The sequence below is a fragment of the Macaca fascicularis genome, chromosome 17 (genome assembly GCF_037993035.2).
Source record: "Macaca fascicularis isolate 582-1 chromosome 17, T2T-MFA8v1.1".
NCBI lineage: Eukaryota > Metazoa > Chordata > Mammalia > Primates > Cercopithecidae > Macaca > Macaca fascicularis.
This window is the reverse complement of record NC_088391.1, coordinates 30,975,228-30,993,080: the sequence shown is the minus strand read 5'-3', so window position 1 is coordinate 30,993,080 and position 17,853 is coordinate 30,975,228. Positions and strand designations below refer to the sequence as shown.

At 46.5% G+C, this 17,853-nt stretch overlaps 1 protein-coding gene across 3 annotated transcripts in view; it reads left to right on the top strand.

Moving 5' to 3' along the window:
* Nucleotides 1-16,451, top strand: part of TMEM272 (transmembrane protein 272) — a 31,357-nt gene extending 14,906 nt beyond the window's left edge. Inside the window, exons 3-6 of one of the 3 annotated variants that reach the window (XR_010582601.1) lie at nucleotides 3,273-3,332; nucleotides 7,762-7,844; nucleotides 12,719-14,955; nucleotides 15,772-16,451. Coding sequence is in view for 2 of the 3 variants with exons in the window: in XM_015438998.3 (XP_015294484.1) it covers nucleotides 3,273-3,332; nucleotides 7,762-7,844; nucleotides 12,719-13,081 (506 nt within the window). In the remaining variant the exon portion in view is untranslated. Of the gene's footprint in view, nucleotides 1-3,272; nucleotides 3,333-7,761; nucleotides 7,845-12,718 lie in introns of all 3 variants that reach the window. The other 2 variants (XM_074022078.1, XM_015438998.3) reach the window with 2 other exon arrangements.
* The last annotated feature ends 1,402 nt before the right edge of the window (nucleotides 16,452-17,853 follow it).

The following is a 17,853-nucleotide window of genomic DNA, read 5'->3' as shown; positions in this document are numbered from 1 at the left end:
CCCTCAGGAATGGAAAATAATAATAGTAATGATAATGGCCAGCATTTATCAGTGTTTATTATGTGGCAGACCCTGCGTTTAGTGCCCTACACAGATTATGCGGATTATGACATTTGATAATTTTGGTAAGTCTTCTTGGGGACTGCTCCATTTCTTTGTATCACTCACTGCCTGGATTATATATGTGGCCAGGTGGCACCATCTGCCTTAAGCTTGCAGCACAGGGAAGGATTTTCTGGAATCCCAATCACTTTTTATCATCCTTATAACAAGCTCCAAGGTCAGAAATACAGAATGGGATTCAGCAACCCCTTGACTGTCTGTCCTTTGCCAGCAAGAAATTTCTTCCTTGACCCCCACTCTAAGTTGAAAATTAAAACAGATGTGGCTAGAGTAGATTAACTGAAATTCTCTCTAATTCACCACACCTGCCAGCAGCACTGTGTCACCCGTGACCAGCAGGGCCCCAGAGCAAAACAAAAATGCAAAGTACCTTGTTCAAAAAGCAGGAAAGAAGCACTGTTCAAGGGACTAAAATATAAAAAGCTTTTTCCTTTCTTTTGCAGTCTCTCTTTTGGCCTTTTTATTTGCTATTTAATGTCATTTTTAAGTAGGGGGAAATCAAAATGTGTAATTATTAGTATATATTTTATCATTCATCTTAATTTTGTGTAATGCCAGGTTTAAATGCAACTGTAAGAGCATTTAACTCATATGTTGAGTCACTGAAGTGACACAACTTGTGTTTCATCGCTCTTATACGTATTTTGTTTTTACTGGAACATTGGAAACATTGTACAAAACTAACAAGTCTTCATTTGCTTCTTGATATGGGCGCATTCTGTCCCCATTCTCCACCTTCTGCTCACAGATGGGTGAGGAAGGTCTGAGAGGAAAAAGTAGACTAATTTAGGGGTCAGAAAGGGGTTGGTGGGGTTCCTTGGTTGTTCCTGTTTCTTAGAACATCATTGCCTTCTGTCTGCATCTGAAGCAAGTTCTGGTTCAAATGAAAGTATATCTTCTCAGGACTGTCAGCCCCCTGCTTACTTGGTTGAAGACACAACACGCTTCCCTCGTATTGGCTCCGAGTCTCACAGAGTAAATGTGAATATTGGCGGTGAAGAGCAGCAGACGCGAGCATTTCACAGGCTCCCTCTGCTCACACGTATGCCTCACTGTCCTGTCCAACTTCACTTACAATACACGATTTCGAGAGAAATTTATTGAGAATTTCAAGATGGCAACAGAAGAGCGTCAAACCAGATGCTGGGTCCTCCCAAGCATGGGGCCGTTAAGTTGCATGCCTGTGAAGCTGGCTCTGGTGATAGCATTGTATCCAACTCAGGGATGTTTTGAGGGGAGGAGTGAAATTGGGGCAAATCACTCTGCGTGCCTGCCCGCATCAACATTTCCTGGAGGTGAAGGTCAGGATGGGCATGGAGGGCAACTTCTGGGGTCTCTTTGAGAGAGGGGCAGACCCTGCCCTGTGCACCCTACCTGCTGTGGGTAGCAAGATCAGAGCTGGCGTTTGGTGGTGTGCACGTGAGGCTCCCAGCTGGAGGCACTTGCAGCCTTAGATCTCTTCTCTAGAGAAGACAGATTCCCAGATAAATCCTAGATCTTTGACAATTCAGAACCGCAAAGGACCTTGCAGATGAAGCCAGGTACAGTGGACGCTGTATAGTATAGAAAACCCAACTCAAGCTGGCTAAAGTAATAAAGGGGATTTATTGGCTCCTATACATGACAAGTCCAGAAGTAGTTTAGCATCAAGGGTAGTATGATTCCATGGGTGACGAATGTCACTGAGAACCCAGTTTCTTTTCACCTCTCCTCTTGCCTCTTGGCATTGGTCTCATTCGCAGGCTGGCTTCCCCTCATGGTGGCAGGAAGGCTGCCAGCCACCCCTGGAGTGATTCAATTCCTCACCAGTGGCCAGGAAGGTAGAAACCTTGTTTCCGGAAGTTTTGTCAGCAGAGTGAGAATGCTTTTTCCTGACTCTCAGTAAATTTCCCAATATAAGTCATGAGCCCACCTACTAATAACATATCTGGTAAGTGGGGCTCTTCTGGTTAATTGAGGGTGAAACTTAATGCCCTTTTCCATGGCCAGGGTGGGGTCAGCTTCTGCTAGAGCACATAAATGGCACAGGAGAATGGAGAGGTAGGGAGGTGGTGGTACCTGAAAATAATTGAGGTGATGACCTAGAGAGGAAGGAGCAGATGCTGCAGAAGCTACCATGACATTCACTCAGAGATCCTCTGTCAGCTCTCAGCATGACAACGGGACTCAGCAGAAAACACAGATGTGTGATACTGTCAAGACTCTGACAGTGGGAACTGGGGGGCAGGCCTACTCAAGAAGCATTCAGATTCACACTTTCAAAAAAAAAATTACTGGCCAAGCAAAACTTATATCTGCAGTCCGTTGAACAGATGAGAAAACCAAGAAGCAAAGTGGTGAAGTAATTGCCTAATCATAAAAGTTGCCCCATACACTGAGGTCCTCATGCATATATCTGTCACCACCTTTTACAGAAGAGGAAAATGGTTTCAGGATGTCAACGAATTTACCCAAAGCCACATGGCCAGTGAGTGATAGGGCCAGGATTTGGACCCAAGCCTGTGTAGCCCCCATTCCTTTGTTCTTTCCCAATGTCTAAAAGTTGAATTGGTGGCATTAACAGAAAGAAAAACCCAAAGTCAGTTCAAAGCTCTATTATACTGTGTGTCAGCAAGAAGTTTTAGGAGCCCACCTAATGTCATGGGCTATGGAATATATAACCAAATGAATGGAAAGGGAAAAAGATTTTGTGAAGCAAATACTTAAAGTGATAAAGTGAGTTGTCAGTGAATTTTATCCAGGGAAGAGAAGAACCATCTGCCCTGGGTACAGGAGCCCAGGAAGCACAGGGTGAATCCTGCCCGGCTCAGTGGATGCCGGCAGCTTCTGGCGTCCTGGCACAGGCACAGTGGCAGTTTATAAACTCCTTTTCTATAAGCTGTCAGACTTGGAGAGGTCCTGCAGGAAATCTGGGCCTTGGCATCAGCAGAGTGATCACAAGAGATGTTCAGCTCTCTGAGAAATGCAAGTCTTGGCTTGCATCCACTGTGTGGGAGCCCCAGGCGAGCTGCGACCTTCTCCTCCTGTCTGCTGACTTGCCTCTGGAGAGAAAGTCAGGTTTCACAGGATGCTTAAGAAACTGCAGTAAAGAGGAAATGCAAGGGTCTGTGTGTTTCTAACCCAGTGCCTGCCCCTTCTTCTCCTTGCAGCCTGCTTCGTTTTTGTGCTCTGCGCTTTCCTGGCTCTACCTCTGTCCATGGCCTTCATAGGTAAGCTGCCCGCCGAGCTGCTGGACACCACAGGTCAGCCAGGTTGGGGCATGGACCCAAGGTGTGTAATCTCTAAACATTAAATATGTGTTTAAGAAGAACTGGCCAGCCCGATGATTCCTAGACACCTATGTGCCATCTCAGAATGACTTGGTGAAGATTTAAAAAACACACATTCCTGGGCCCCACGCTGGGAGATATCAGTGCAGTATATGTGGGTGGGAACAGACACCCTCTTTTAGAAATCTGTCCCCAGATGATTCTGATCCCTCTAGCCCAAGTTTGGGAGTGACTGGGCTAGAGGTTTCCCAAAGTCCTTTCCCAGTTCCTATGTTCCCTTGTGGAAGCAGGATGCGAGCAATACAAAAAATGCACCTGAGGCTAGGTGACGTATGGGTACTGTATACATTTTTTTGCTGAATGAATGAATAAATATTTCCATAAATCACGTATATTAAACAACCTCATAATTCAGAAGTGTGATGTCTAGCAGAGGTCAGGGGAGGGGCAGGATGGGGGAAGCTCCTTGAGTAGCTAAGAATTGTTATCACGTGTCAGTGAAATTAATCTCATGCTCCTGAACACTGCTAATGGGAGCCCCTGAGGCCTGCGTACAGGACCTAGCTACCCCTATTTACCTAGAAGCCCAGCATGGCCTGGCACAGTGGCTCACGCCTATAATCCCAGCACTTATGGGGCTGAGGCGGGCCGAATGCTTGAGCCCAGGCATTTGAGACTAGCCTGGGCAACATAGTGAGACCTTGTTTCTACCAAAAACATTCAAGTCTTGACTTAAAAATTAGCTGGGTGTGCTGGCGTGCGCCTGTAGCCCCAGCTACTCGGGAGATTGAGGTGGAATGATCGTGCCACTGTACCTCCAGCCAACTCCAACAAGAGTGAGACCCTGTCTCCAAAAAACACAAAAACCAAAAAACAAAACAGAAAAGCAGCTCAGCAGGCCCAGTGTTCTAGGTCCAAGCTCACAGCATATTGGAGCAGTTGTTGCAAAACAACAACGAAACACCCAGTACCCTAATTGCTTAATGGGTAGGAGCCTTCCTTCCGAGGTGATGAAAATGTTTTTGAACTAGATGGAGGTGGTAGTTGCACAACATTGTGAATCCACTAAATGCCACTGAATTATTCACTTTAAAATGGTTTATTTTGTTATGTAAGTTTCACCCTGCCACTCCTGCTGAAGCCACAACACTAAAAATGGAAACAAAAACAGTATCCTTAGATCTGTAAGACATGAAAGCTAACAGCCTGACAGGAAATAAAAAAGAAGATAAGATTTTAAGGTTTGCAGAGAACTAAAACAGCCAAGCAGTCTGGGGGCCATTTAGTGTAAGAGTGAACAGTTCAGTCACTTCAGTAGGCCCTGGTGCTGTGATTATTACAGTGCAATTCAAAAATTAACATTTATCATGCGGCTCTGTTCTTCCAACAAGAGTTCACAGATGTTAGGCGTACCCAGCTTAGGAAGTCAGGAATACTCTCCAGAGGGCATTCTATGCAAAATCTGTAAGGGAAGAGAACCCTAGCCTTTGGACCCTCGGGTTAGTTATCTTTCTTTTTCTTTTCTTTTGAGACAGGGTCTCACTCTGTCACCCAGGCTGGCGTGCAGTGGAACGATCTCGGCTCACTGCAACCTCTGCCTACCCGGCTCAAGCGATTCTTGTGCCTCAGCCTCCCAAGTAGCTGGGATTACAGGCGCCCGCCATCACGCCTGGCTAATTTATGTATTTTTAGTAGAGACAGGGTTTCACCACGTTGGCCAGGGTGGTCTTGAACTCCTGATCTCAAATGATCTGCCCACCTCGGCCTCCCAAAGCGCTGGGATTACAGGCATGAGCCACCGCACCCAGCCAGTTACCTTTCAAATGAACTTAACTGCAACAATTCATCCACCAACAAGGCTGCATAAAAGAGAAAAGACCTCACAAGCCAATTCCCACGGATATTATATTAAAATCACCACATCCACTGCAGAAAGAGGGTTTTGGAGGTCTTGTTGCTTCTAGAGCAATATTGGTTATAGAGTTTGTGTTTGGGGTGATGAAAACATTTTGGAAATAGATAGTGGGGATAGTTGCACAAGATGATGCATGTAATTATGCCGATGAATTATACACTTAAAAATGATTAAAATGGCAATTTTTGTTGAGATATTTTATCACAATAACAAATATTTTAAAAATCACTACATCTGGTAGTTGTTATCAACTGAACTAGGGAGAGACCTAAAGCCAAAAAGAATAATCGCGATACTGCAGATCAGACAAGAAAGAAAATCTAGAGTTTAGGTAGGTCCTAAGCAGTACGTGAGAACCAAGGGGGAAAGACGGCTTTTATTAAATTTATTAGGATCGTTTTAAGCCATCTGTGCACTGATTGACTCTCCTGTGAACAGCAGCTGTTTTTATTCACTGGGAATGAGCAGATATCTAAGCCATTACTCAGTGTTCATTTCACAGCTGGCTTTTGAATTGAAAGGCGGTCCATGTCCAAAAAATTTGGCACCAAGTACTTAAAGGTCTTTGTGTGAAAAGGCTGTGTTGAGACTTGGAAAGTATTTCCATTTAATAACAAATTCGGCTACACATCAGAGATAACTAAAAGACAAGCCTCCATAGGTTGATGATTGGATCAATGTGTATATTTGACTAAATTCTGTTTGGGCTCTGAATTTATAGTTCTCTGTATACCTAGAGAATTTTGTTCATTTCAGTGGAATATGGTGTAGTCATAGAAAAACAGTTTACTCCCTCTGCTTAAGTATCAGGCATTTATAGGGAATAAAATGTCAAATCAAAGCTAAAAGTCTAAATGTCATTTAAACAGGAGGCTTTGGTTCTACAGTAAGAATTCCCTTTCTTGGAATCTGTTGACAAATGTATTAGCCAGGGTAACTTAACTGTGCTGCAGTCACAAATTAACCCTGGAATCCCAGTGGTTTAACACTATAAGGGTTTATTTCTTGCTTATGCAAATTCCATCATGGGTCAGTGGGCATGGAGACTTCCCAGGCAATGTGATGACATAATATTCCAAGCTGCTTCAATCTTGAGAACAATCCATCTCCACCCATGGCTTCCAGGTGGTCAAAGCAGAGGAAGCAAACAACGAATCATGTATCAGTTTTTAAATGCTTTGGCCTGGGCTGGGCACAATGGCTCATGCCTGTAATCCCACACTTTGGGAGGCCCAGGCAGGAGGATCACTTGAGCCCAGGAGTTTGAGAACAACCTGGGCAACATTGCGAGCCCCCTTCTCTACAAGGAAAAAAGAATTAGCTGTGCATAGTGGCACATCCCTGTGATCCTAGATACTCAGAGGCTGAGGTGGGAGAATCGCTTGAGCCTGGGAGGTTGAGGCTGCAGTGAGTTGCAACTGAATCATGCTACTGCACTCCAGCCTGGGCAACAGAGCAAGACTCTGTCTCAAAAAAAATAAACACATGCTTTGGCCCCAAAGTGTCCCACAGCCCACTGGTCAGAACTGGTCACACTGCCTTGCTACTCAACAAGGGAGATGGGCAATGTGGCGGGGGGCACATGCTGGGCAGTCAGTGTCTCCCATAGCAAAGGTGTCTGTTAGAATTCATCTGGAGCTTGGTCATTTGAGCCAGACTGGTCCCTGAGGGAAATGGGCATTTCTTCTTTATATTTTAAATAGACACATTATATCATTGGTTAATAATAGGTCTAGAGAACAAAGACCTGAGAAAAGTAGACAGAGCATTGCTTTGGGGAGAAAAATTACCGTTAAGAAAGGGTAGGCGTCTGGGCAGGCTGGCTTGGTAGTACTCTGTATCTGGTAGCTAAGGATATGTGAGCACACGCGTGTTTCCCAGCGTGGGGTCCAGTGAGTGACATGGTCAATGGTGATCATATGGTGACTGTGACTAACACAGCAGAGGGCTCGCTACACAAGGAGGAAGAGCGGCTCCTCCCTGCCACCTGGTCCCTGGAAACAGAGTAGATGAGAACCTCATTCACAGAGTCACATTTTGGAAATGTGACTCATAAATTAAATCTTATTTTAAGCATATCAAGAAAACTGTATATTTAAAGGGATCCTTTGAATTCTGAATCCTTGAAAACTTGAGTTCTCATACACTGGCTATTCAGAAAAGCAGAGTGCAACCCATAGCCAGTTAATACCCAGAAAAAAGGTGCACTGACACATGGTCCCTGCCCTGTCCGCAGGAGTATTTATCGCCACTCCGCTGTGAGAGTGAGTTCTGCAGTGTCAATCCACTGAGCATCCTGGGGATCAGGTGACTGGTGAGGCTGAGCAGATCCCACAAGCATATGGTTTGCATGTTTAACATTTTGGCTTTTGAAGGTGTTCCACTCGTTTTCAGAACCAGGCTTTGTGCTCTTGAATGTATTTCTCTCAATCATCTTCTGTTTGCCCTATGTAGGAATGAAATTTTTGGAGGACTGCCCTATACAGCCCCTCATACCTTTATATTTGCTAGTGGGTGGCATCGTCGGCACCTTAAAGGTAAAGTATCTTTATCTGTTGTTTGTAGTCCTTGTAGAAACTTAACTCACAGCCATCCTGGAATGCACCTGTTATTTGCCTGCTATTCACAGGGGAGCCAAAACAACTTCCCCCTAAGCGTGGTTGCTGAAGTGATGGGGCTGGCTTCAGAGACACAGATTTTTCCAGATGCAGGGCATTTACCCAGGGCTGCGCTTCTTTGCAAGAGCTTCCTTCTTGCTGTCGAGTTCAGTGTGCTAAGCTGTGGCTTTGGTCTGACAAGAGTTGATGCAGAGGAGTCCCTGACTGCCAGTTATACCATTGAATTCAGCCAGTGAAATCATGGTCTTTCTCTGCACTGCTGCTTTAAAAAAGCTTCCTGTTCAGGCCGGGTTTGCATTTGGTTAAAATATGTTTGATTTAGCAGTTCCTATTTCTGCTTTCAACTATACCTCCTAGTTCTCAATTGACTAACATAGGATTAATTGGCTGCAGTTATCAATCAACTATTAAAGTATTCTTATGCCTGGGGTAGGAGTGCTTCTCTGTGACTCTCAAGGTTATGTAGTTAATCTGCTCCTGGGCTGTATTGACATTTGTTTAAACAGAAAAAGCAACTGAAGAAGAAATATCAGGGGCATGCATAGCGTGCAGTTGTTTTCAAGATCCCTGGCCCACAGCAATGTTACACCTACCAAGAGAAGTTTCGGTCAGCCTCCATCTATCAACAACTCTTCCCAGCCTTCCAAGCCCACCTCACCACTTTCTATATCAAAGCCAGAAAACACAAGCATCCATTTCCCCAAGATGGTTCCATAAAAACAAAGCCGTAACACAAGAGAAAAGTGAGTTAAGAGTGCCAAGTGTGAACTTTTATTCGGAACCACTGTTGGGTTTCTTTGCCAGCTGCCTTCTGGTGCGGGGATCCTTGGAGCGATCCTGGCCAGTGGAGCTGGTCATGTTGTTGATCTAAGACATCAAAGGAATGTCTTGAAAATTGTTCTTATATGCAACTGGTAGCCACAAGCTCCACTCTGTCGTCGGAGACGTCTGATTTGGGGCAAACCTTTGGAGGCTTTTGTGTCTGAGGTAACCTCCCTGATAAATGCCCCCATCTCCTAATAGCAGTCTGGTGGGCAGTGTCCTAAAATGTACAAATACACATGATGGTCCCCATCACAGTATCCCCATGGGATCTACCTGGGACTCTGTTCAGCTCCAAGAAAACCCAAAGGCTCTTGGCTCAGCGGGGCCACATTTTCCCCATGGCCCCCCCAGTGTTAAGGGAAGGCTCTGACGGTTTGAGTGCCACAGAGGTGCTTAAAACAAGGGCAGCATTTTTAGCAGTAATTACCTCTGCCTCTCCTGTTCTCACTCGACTACCTCATCGTGAAGCTGCCCAGTGGAGCTTTCCTTTAGAGATGCTGCTGTCCGTGGGGTCTGTTCCTCTTAATAACAGCAAACTTTTCCTTTCTGAAAGCCAACCCAGGACCCAAAGGTAATTTATTTTAATGAACAAACTAAGGCCCTAATAAGCAGCATTGATTTTTTTGCCCTGGCAATCTAAAACCGTTTGAAGCCAAATTAAATTTTTGTGCTCATGATGGCAAGGTAATATACAGTGAGTCCATAACCATTAGAGCAGCGGCAAACACGATTAGAGTCCCCAGAGGCAGAAGTTTACCTGTAATAATGATGGTTCGTATTCAACCTCAAACCTGCTGAGGGGGCCTCAACATCCTTCCTGAAATGCATCAGATAGCTTCACAGTATTGCACTCTATGGAGAGAAACGAAGAGATGTGAGCTGACATTTCATGGAGCTACCAAAAAGAACTGAGGGTTATGAAGATCAGGAAATGAATTAAGTAGGCTGTGACCTGCTTTTTAAAAAATAAAATAGAAAATTAGAGTGCCTAGTAAGTTAAGTATTGTGTGATGCTTACATATGAACATGTGTATTTGGGTGAGTTGACCGTATAATTTATCATCCTAACTGGGACACGTTTGAGAGTACAAAGCGGCTCTAATAATCATCCTGCCAGAACAACAGCATAAACCAGGACTTCTCTAAGCCAACAAGGACATGCAGTTACCCGGTGCCTAGGACTTGGCATAAAATATATTCGTTACTGAGGGTCGTGTTAAAAGACAGTTTCCAAAACATGGATTCAGTGACCATCGCCTACCCTGCACTCCCCTCATCTTCCCACATCACCCTTCCTAGTGGCGATTGCTACCCTGGTGAGCATGTGCTTTTTGCTGATGCCATGCTGATGACTCTGCCCTATTTGGAGCTCATTCAGTCCTCACCGTGCCCCTTTGAGGCAGGTACTTGCTTCAGGAAGGATTCTTTGACTACAAGGAACAAAAACTCAGCCCTGGCTAACTTAAAAGGTCATTGATTGGAAGAGCTCACAACCTCAAAGGTTAGTGGGAGAGAAGGGGGCCAGGTGGCTCCAGAAAGTCTGGGCAGTGGGACCCACTTGCCACGGCTCTCTCCTCAGGCTGGTTCCTTTCTCCTGGCATCATTGTAGCCGAGAACCAGTCCTGGGAGGGCAGCCAGATCTGTGGACACGTGGTGGGTGGGGGAATTCCTCCAAGGAGTGGGACCCTGCAAGGAAGGGAAATGCATCTGAGTGATGGAGACTTGAGCTGGATTCTCAGTTCCAGCTTACAGTGAGGCAACAGCAGAGCTGGTGTTCAACCTGGGCTTTCCCAACCACACAGCCACGGTCAGCCAACCTACTACCGTCAGTTGGTTTTTTCCCCCTACCCTAAACCCACCACCCTTCACCTTTGCCACACCACTCCCCCTCAGAGAGGACCCTCGCACCTCTCCTTGTGCATAGGGGTCCCAAGTATGCCCCTTCTTCCAGGCAGCCCTCCCTGCACGAGTCAGCTCTACTGTGGGTGTCTCTCTGAAGTCCCCTAAGGTCTCACTTTCCTTTTCTTATGGAGATGTTCTGCCTCCCAGCCAGGCTGCAAGTCTTAGGAGTGAACCCTCCAAATCAATTTCCTCTGATTTAATCATCGGTGTACTGTGGTGTAGACAGTGGTCAAAGAGGTGTGGATCACTGCCTTTCTCATTCTCTTACTCACTGTGGATCTCACTGAAGCGACTTAACTTCTCTGAGCCTTAGTTTCCTCATTTGGGCAACAGGGATAATATGCAACCCCAGGCGAGGATGGACATTAAAGATCACACATACCAAGCATTGAACTAACCACCCTCCTTAGGTTTTGTAGCTTTACATAAGTAATAACTCTCCATTGTGGAAAATCAGAGAATGCAGATAAGGACAAAGAAAAAAATCAAAATCATCTGTAAATTTCACCACCCAGAGAAAATCGCTATTGACATTTTGGCCCAATGGCTCCAGTTTTGGTCCTGCGCCCATGTTTATTTAGTACCTCTTGCCTCAGGCTGGGAGAATTCATTGAGATAATGTATGTCAAGCACTTTGCTCAGTACTGGGGTCTATTTTTGTACAACACCCATTCCCAGAGTCACTGTCACCTCCTCACAGGTAGCTCCCAGATCTCCCGCAGGAGTCCTCGCCTGTCTGTTCACCTCCAGGCTCTGACTCCGCCCCCTGCGGGCCACTAACACCTGCATTTCCATCCAGAATTTTAAATGGAACAAGTCCAAACCTGGAGTCATCACCCACCCAAAGGCATGGCTTGGGGTTCGCTATTCCCATCTCTCTGTCTCTTTATTTTATCCTTGCTTCTCTTCACAGTTTGGAGCCCACTTAGCTGCATCTCTTGGCTCCTGCTTGCCCTTCCATTTCACTCAAGCTCAGAATCTGTCCCCGCCTCTGCCAGTCAGCTACATCCTCCATCATCCGAGGATCCTTTCTAATGCCCTGCTCTCCAGGGTTAGGGGTGCCATGAGCGTGGCCTCGGGAGAGGCAGGCAGCTTAGGAAGCCGGAGAGAGCAGATACACAGGCCAGGCTTTCAAAAACATCACAGATCAAGTTGCTAGGCAGAGAAGACGGGGAGCTGCTAAGGGATTCCTTAGCAAAGACCACCTGTGTCCTTCCACCGCTGCATTTCCAGGGGAAGTGTGCTCCCCTGTGACAAAGGCATCTGTGGCCAGTTAGAGTTGGGTGGGTTGTGGTGCTTTGTGTAACCAAGTGGGAGCAGAATTTCAAAGGCGTGTCAGGCTGGAGTCAGGGATCATCTGCCAGGGGCCCAGATGGTCTTTGTCCCCCAAGAGTATCACTCCAAGGACAAGGGTCTGTGCTCTTGACTTGAAAGGTGTATGAGGACAAGAGAGACAACACTCTCAGTCCACAGCCCCACTTGGGAATTCCAGATGCCTGAGATGGGGAGTGGTGCAAACTTCCAAGAAGAGAGAAAGCAGGCTGGGCGGGGCTGGGGTGGGGAGGAAACGGCTCACAGTACCTGGATTTGGCCAAGCCTGTTACATGGCCTGGAAGTACCAGGGAAAAGTCTGCTGGGGGTTTCTGCCGAGAGAGGGATCTATTTCAAGGCCTCTAGCATGCGGACCAGGTGTCATTTTTACATTATGTGTGGGTGCAAATGTGCTAGCACAATACAGGGGAGAGTCAGTCTGAACCTTGATGCGGAGACAAGTCACCCCAACTAACCCCTTGTCCAAACCAACTCACACATCTAAAAGGAAGACGCCACTGAGGATGCTGGCGACGAATTAATGCCTTCATTCTTGCCAGTTTTAATTCTCATTCTTCAAATTAAATTTTGCTGCTTGGTGGCATTTCTAACTCAGTGTGTGCACTTTTCATGACACCTTCCTCTCTCTCCTCTTTCTCTCTCCCCAACACCCCTGCCACCGCTACCTTCTATCCCCTCTCTTCCCCTCTACTTTGCTGCTCTGCCCTGCCACACGGCTCCCCACCACGCCCCAGGTGTCACTCCTGTTGTACGACTCCACCAGGATGAGGCGGCTGCTGTCCAAGGCCGTGGTGATCGATGATGATGACGATGACGAATACCCCTGGAGGCAGAATGCGCACAGATACTACATCCACCTCCTGCTGAGCCTCTTCCTCTTCCTCTGGTTCATCCTGGGAAACTACTGGGTCTTTTCTGTGTACCTGCCTGATTTTCTTCCCCCTTTCCAGCAGCCTCAGGACTACTGTGACAAAACCCTGTACCTCTTTGCAGTTGGAGTCCTGGCACTCAGTCACACGGTGCTGGGCTTGCTCCTGCTGTGCAGCGGCTGTGTCTACCTGTGCTCCAGGTGGAGACTTGCTGCTGATGAAGACTGACAGCTGCCTTGTCCAGCATACCATGTATGCATGTACGCACGCGCGCGCACGCACACACACACACACACACACAGAGGTTCAGGAGAAGGGCATAAAGGTAATAAAATCTTCCCTGAAGGTATTTAAAAAGCCACCCAAATGCACTGAATATGATAGTGGACTAAAGAAACTCTTGCCTTCCTAGACATGGGGAAATCACTTCTGCTCTTTTCAGAGTAGGAATTTTGTTCTCACAAGAGTTTTCAAAGTGATCATTGTTTTTGAGGGGATGAAGTGTGAGAGGCAAAGAATGGGAGACCTTTTCAAATCATAGTGCAGTTTCAATGACTGGTACAAGAACAAGGCTGGTTGTTGCTACTGCTGCTGTCATTCAGTCATGGTCACCTTGAAGTTATAGAAAGTGCACAGACTTTCAAACAAGATATATCTTAACTTCACTCACTATGATGACTTTTGTTATTAAAAGGAAAAAGATAGTCTTTTAGTGACTCTAGCTGCCTTTTGGGAAAGCGAAGGTGCAGTCTCTTCCAGCCATGTATCAGATGGGTTTGATGTGATGGGTGGAACATCCCAAGGTCAGCTGTAAAATCTGCCAATGTCAAAGCAGTCGCTTCCACCTAGGGGGCGGGCTGGCCTGCTAGCCAGGCATTGCGGAGTGCAGTGCCGTGTGCACCGTGTGCCGCTGCTGCAGGTTCTTTGCTTGGCCTTGAGTCTGTCTCTGCCCCTGGCTATTTGTGTACCTCTCTATGATCTGCGGCTGGCTGGGTGGCATAAACCAGTTTTGTATGTTTCTGGACAGGTTGCATGAGTTGGGTTGCCGTCAGTGTAGCTGTTTTTGGTTTCTGAGCTTAACTATCAAATAATAGCTCCTCAACCTAATGACCAGTTAGGCTTTGGAAGCCTTTTGTAAATTGAGATGTCTGGAAGTCCAGGATGACACCAAACAGTGACCACTAACCTTCCCTCTGGCTGTTGCTGTCGAGAGATGAAGTCCAGGTCTGTTGTCAGTGCTTGCTGGGGAGCCTCTTTATGAGCAAAGTCCCACGCTTTAGAATTTTGTATGAAGACGCTGTCATGAATGTTTCTAGGGCAATGCCCAGGGGTGTGTGGCACCTGCTTAACTGTGCTTCTCTCAGCCACATGCGTAGCCTTTCTGTATATTTACACACTGCTGAACTGTGTTTATTTTTAATTTTTTAATTTTTTCGTTCTTTCTCATCAAACCAATCCCTGAGTGGCCATGAATGGAGGTACCTCCCTTCATCAGAAGTGTCAGCTCAAACCAAGAGGCTCATTCTTCTCTGTGGCTTTAAGAGAAAGGCCCTGTGAATCCCATGGGGTCTTCCCATTTCAGTTTAGAAGCTCTCCCCGGGCAGTCACCATTGGTCCCCCTTTCCTCCCAGGTGAGAAGAAAGTGCTTGGTGTGCCATCTGCTGGACAAAGGAGGAACAGCCCTTTTTTTGCCCCTGTCTCTAAGGGCAGTTTCTGTTTTCATTTTCACTCCTGCCATGACAGAAGACCAGCGGGTGTGCAGTTTGCAGATCCCACCTCATCTATGATGCCCGATTCTATCCTCACTGTGTCCCATGTTTCCCTCTCTGTGTCTGGGGAGAGTCTGTGGGCTACGATACTGGGGTGGACAGGGGTTTCATGGGCTCCCCTCCCACCCTCCTTTCCCCAGTCTGTGACTCGTCAGCCACTCCCAGTCACTTAGCCAATGCTTGGACATCTGTGAGCAGCAAAGATCTGGGCCCAGGGACGCCTGCATGACTCCCACATGAAAGCCTCTGAGGCTTCTGTTGCGAGGGCCTTGGCGAAGGCGGAAAGAGCTGTGGACAACCATAAGCATGAGGATTTCTGTTAGCAGATGGCAGGTACTGGTTAGTGCTTTGGATACATCATTAGCTAGGTCTCAAAAGTTGGACATTCCCAGTTTCTGGTAGGCATGAGTATCACCAGAGTGTTGCAGAAATCCTTCCCAGAGGGAGTAGTGGATGGAGTGAGCTCATTCTCATATGCACACCCCCAGCCCACCCCCAGTTGCAATGGAGAATATTGGTCATAGGTCCTAAATAATTGCTAAAATCTGGACTATATTTTTGGCTTTCAGTTTCCTTGTCACCAAAGCAGTAAGGAAGAGGTGATGATCTCTTCCTATAAGTCACACATCTTCCCTGGTTTGAGGTTACAGTGAGCTATGATGGCGCCATTGCACTCTATTCTGGGTGACAAAATGAGACCCTATCTCTAAAAGACAAAATTACCCCCTTCTGGAGAAACAGGTTAGATCCAAAAGAAAATGTTCATGTGCGTTCATTCATAGAGAGGACACTGAGTGGTTCAGTGGGTGACATCTTCAGCGCAGCAGGCTTTGAATGATAACTGACTCAGACCTCCCTCAGGAGATGGTGAGATGGTTATGATAAGGCACATTTCAAGAAAGAGGCTCTGGGGCCAAGGCAAATGGTCTATAACCATGGTTCTTTGAAGTCTGGCTAATCCAGGGATGACATCCAGACTGTCTAGGAAGGGCTGAGCTGCGTGCCCTTTAAGTGACCACCTGTTAGTATAATTTCACTCAGCTGGAGGTGAGTGTAAGAAGTTCCTGGTTATAGAAGAAGTTAGAATCCTTGGCATGGCCTGAAGTAGGCATTCCACACTGATGTGAAATGTGCTGTGTATACCTGCAGAATGAAAATGCCCATCTAAGACTGGCCCAAGACCTGGGCAGCCTTCCTCCATGGGAACCCGGCAAGGCAATGGGAAGTGGACATGGGAGCACCTGAACCTTCCGGAGGCTATGAAACCTCAAGGGAACAAATTATGTGGCAGAGAGGGATGATCAGTTCTTCCCATCTGAGAAAAGACTGCAGCAAAGATCAACTCTATGTTGAGGTCATTTTATCTGCTACATCGGGCATCATGCTAAAAACCATTCTTTGCCTGAATTTGTATAAATGACAGTTGAAAGCAGTAAAAGTGGGACTGTTTCACGGAAGTCAGCCACACCAGTGGTTCTCAAACCTTGGTGAACCCTCAGAGCTACCCAAGGACTTGTTTGCAATGCAGAATCACAGCCCCCAGAGACTCTGACTCGTGGGGCCTGGCTGGTTCTGATTCAGTGACCGGAGAACCACATGTGTGCACTTGGGCCACACATACAGCCTGGACTGGCTTATGTCAGGCCCATCTTGGTTGTCACCATGAGGACAATATAATGTCGTTTCCAGTACTTCGTATTATTTCCTTCTCTTTTAGTATGAGAAGTGGCCAAGTGGTCAATAGCTTTCATTTTTGTGTAACTGAATCTTGTGCTTCATTTCCTTCTGGGCATTTTTCATTGTTGATGAAATAAACTTTGTTCAATTTGTTCCCTGGTGTCTTCCTTGAATACCCCGGGGGAAGAGAATCCTCCAGTCCTTGGGATGCTTCATTTGTTCTTTCTTCCAGTGGGATACCCGAGAGTAGACTGTGTCCACAGAAGCTGACAACCTGTTCTAGGCAAATTTTGCTCCATAAAACTCAAAACCCTCAGGTGAGCAGATGAATCTACAGTGGAGATTTGAGAAAAACGATCTAACACAAAATTCTTCTTAGTAATTCTAGTGATAATTTATCTTTTATAAGTATAGAACTAATAAGACAACTAATCTGTCTTTTCTAGAGACAGAATTTCAGTAGTTCACTTTCAGGTTAGCCTAGCATCACAGCAGCTAAGTTATCTTGGATATCCCAGGAGACAGCATTTTGCCATTGCAAGCAGAAGAGAAATAAGAGAGGAGTGTTTCCAAATACATCTGTTGTTTTATCTCTCTCTCTCAATCTCTCTCTCTTTTTTTTTTTTTTTTTTTTTTTTTTAAGAGATGGGGTCTTGCTCTGTCACTCAGGCTGGAGTACAGTGGCACAATCAAAGCCCACTGCAGGCTGGGTGCGGTGACTCAAGCCTGTAGTCCCAGCACTTTGGGAGGCCGAGACGGGCGGATCATGAGGTCAGGAGATCGAGACCATCCTGGCTAACGCGGTGAAACCCCGTCTCTATTAAAAAAAATACAAAAAACTAGTGGGGCGAGGTGGCGGGCGCCTGTAATACCAGCTACTCGGGAGGCTGAGGCAGGAGAATGGCATAAACCCAGGAGGCATAGCTTGCAGTGAGCTGAGATCCGGCCACTGCACTCCAGCCTGGGCGACCAAGCGAGACTCTGTCTCAAAAAAAAAAAAAAAAAAAAAATGCCCACTGCAGCCTTGACCTCCTGGACTGGGGTAATTTTCTCACCTCAGCCTCTTGAGTAACTGGGACTATAGGCATGCCACCATGCCCAGTCAGGTTTTTTTGTTTTTTGTGGGTTCTTTTTTTTTTTTTTAAGAGATGGGGTCTCACTATGTTGCCCAGGCTGGTCTCAAACTCAGCCTCAAGTAATTCTCCTGCCTCAGCCTCCCAAAGTGCTAAGATTACAGGCATGAGCCACCTCACCCAGCCCTGTTGTTTCCTCTGACACTTCCTTCCTTTGTTATACCGGTCAGCTTTTAAAACTTACTGCTTTGTTAAGAGAAGTAAGCTCTGTTTCATAGGCAAGGGAAAAGCAACTGGGGCTTGCTGCTGGCATTAAGAGTTTGCACATACAGCATGTTCCCAAAAAGCCTTGTGACTCAAAACGTCCCTCTGTTCTGATCACTTCCTACTTACCCTATTGGTGGGGGAGGGGCTCTGTCCCAAATAGTGGGAGAAGCCCCAATGCACCCCTTCCCCCACTGGACAGATGAGATGGACAGCA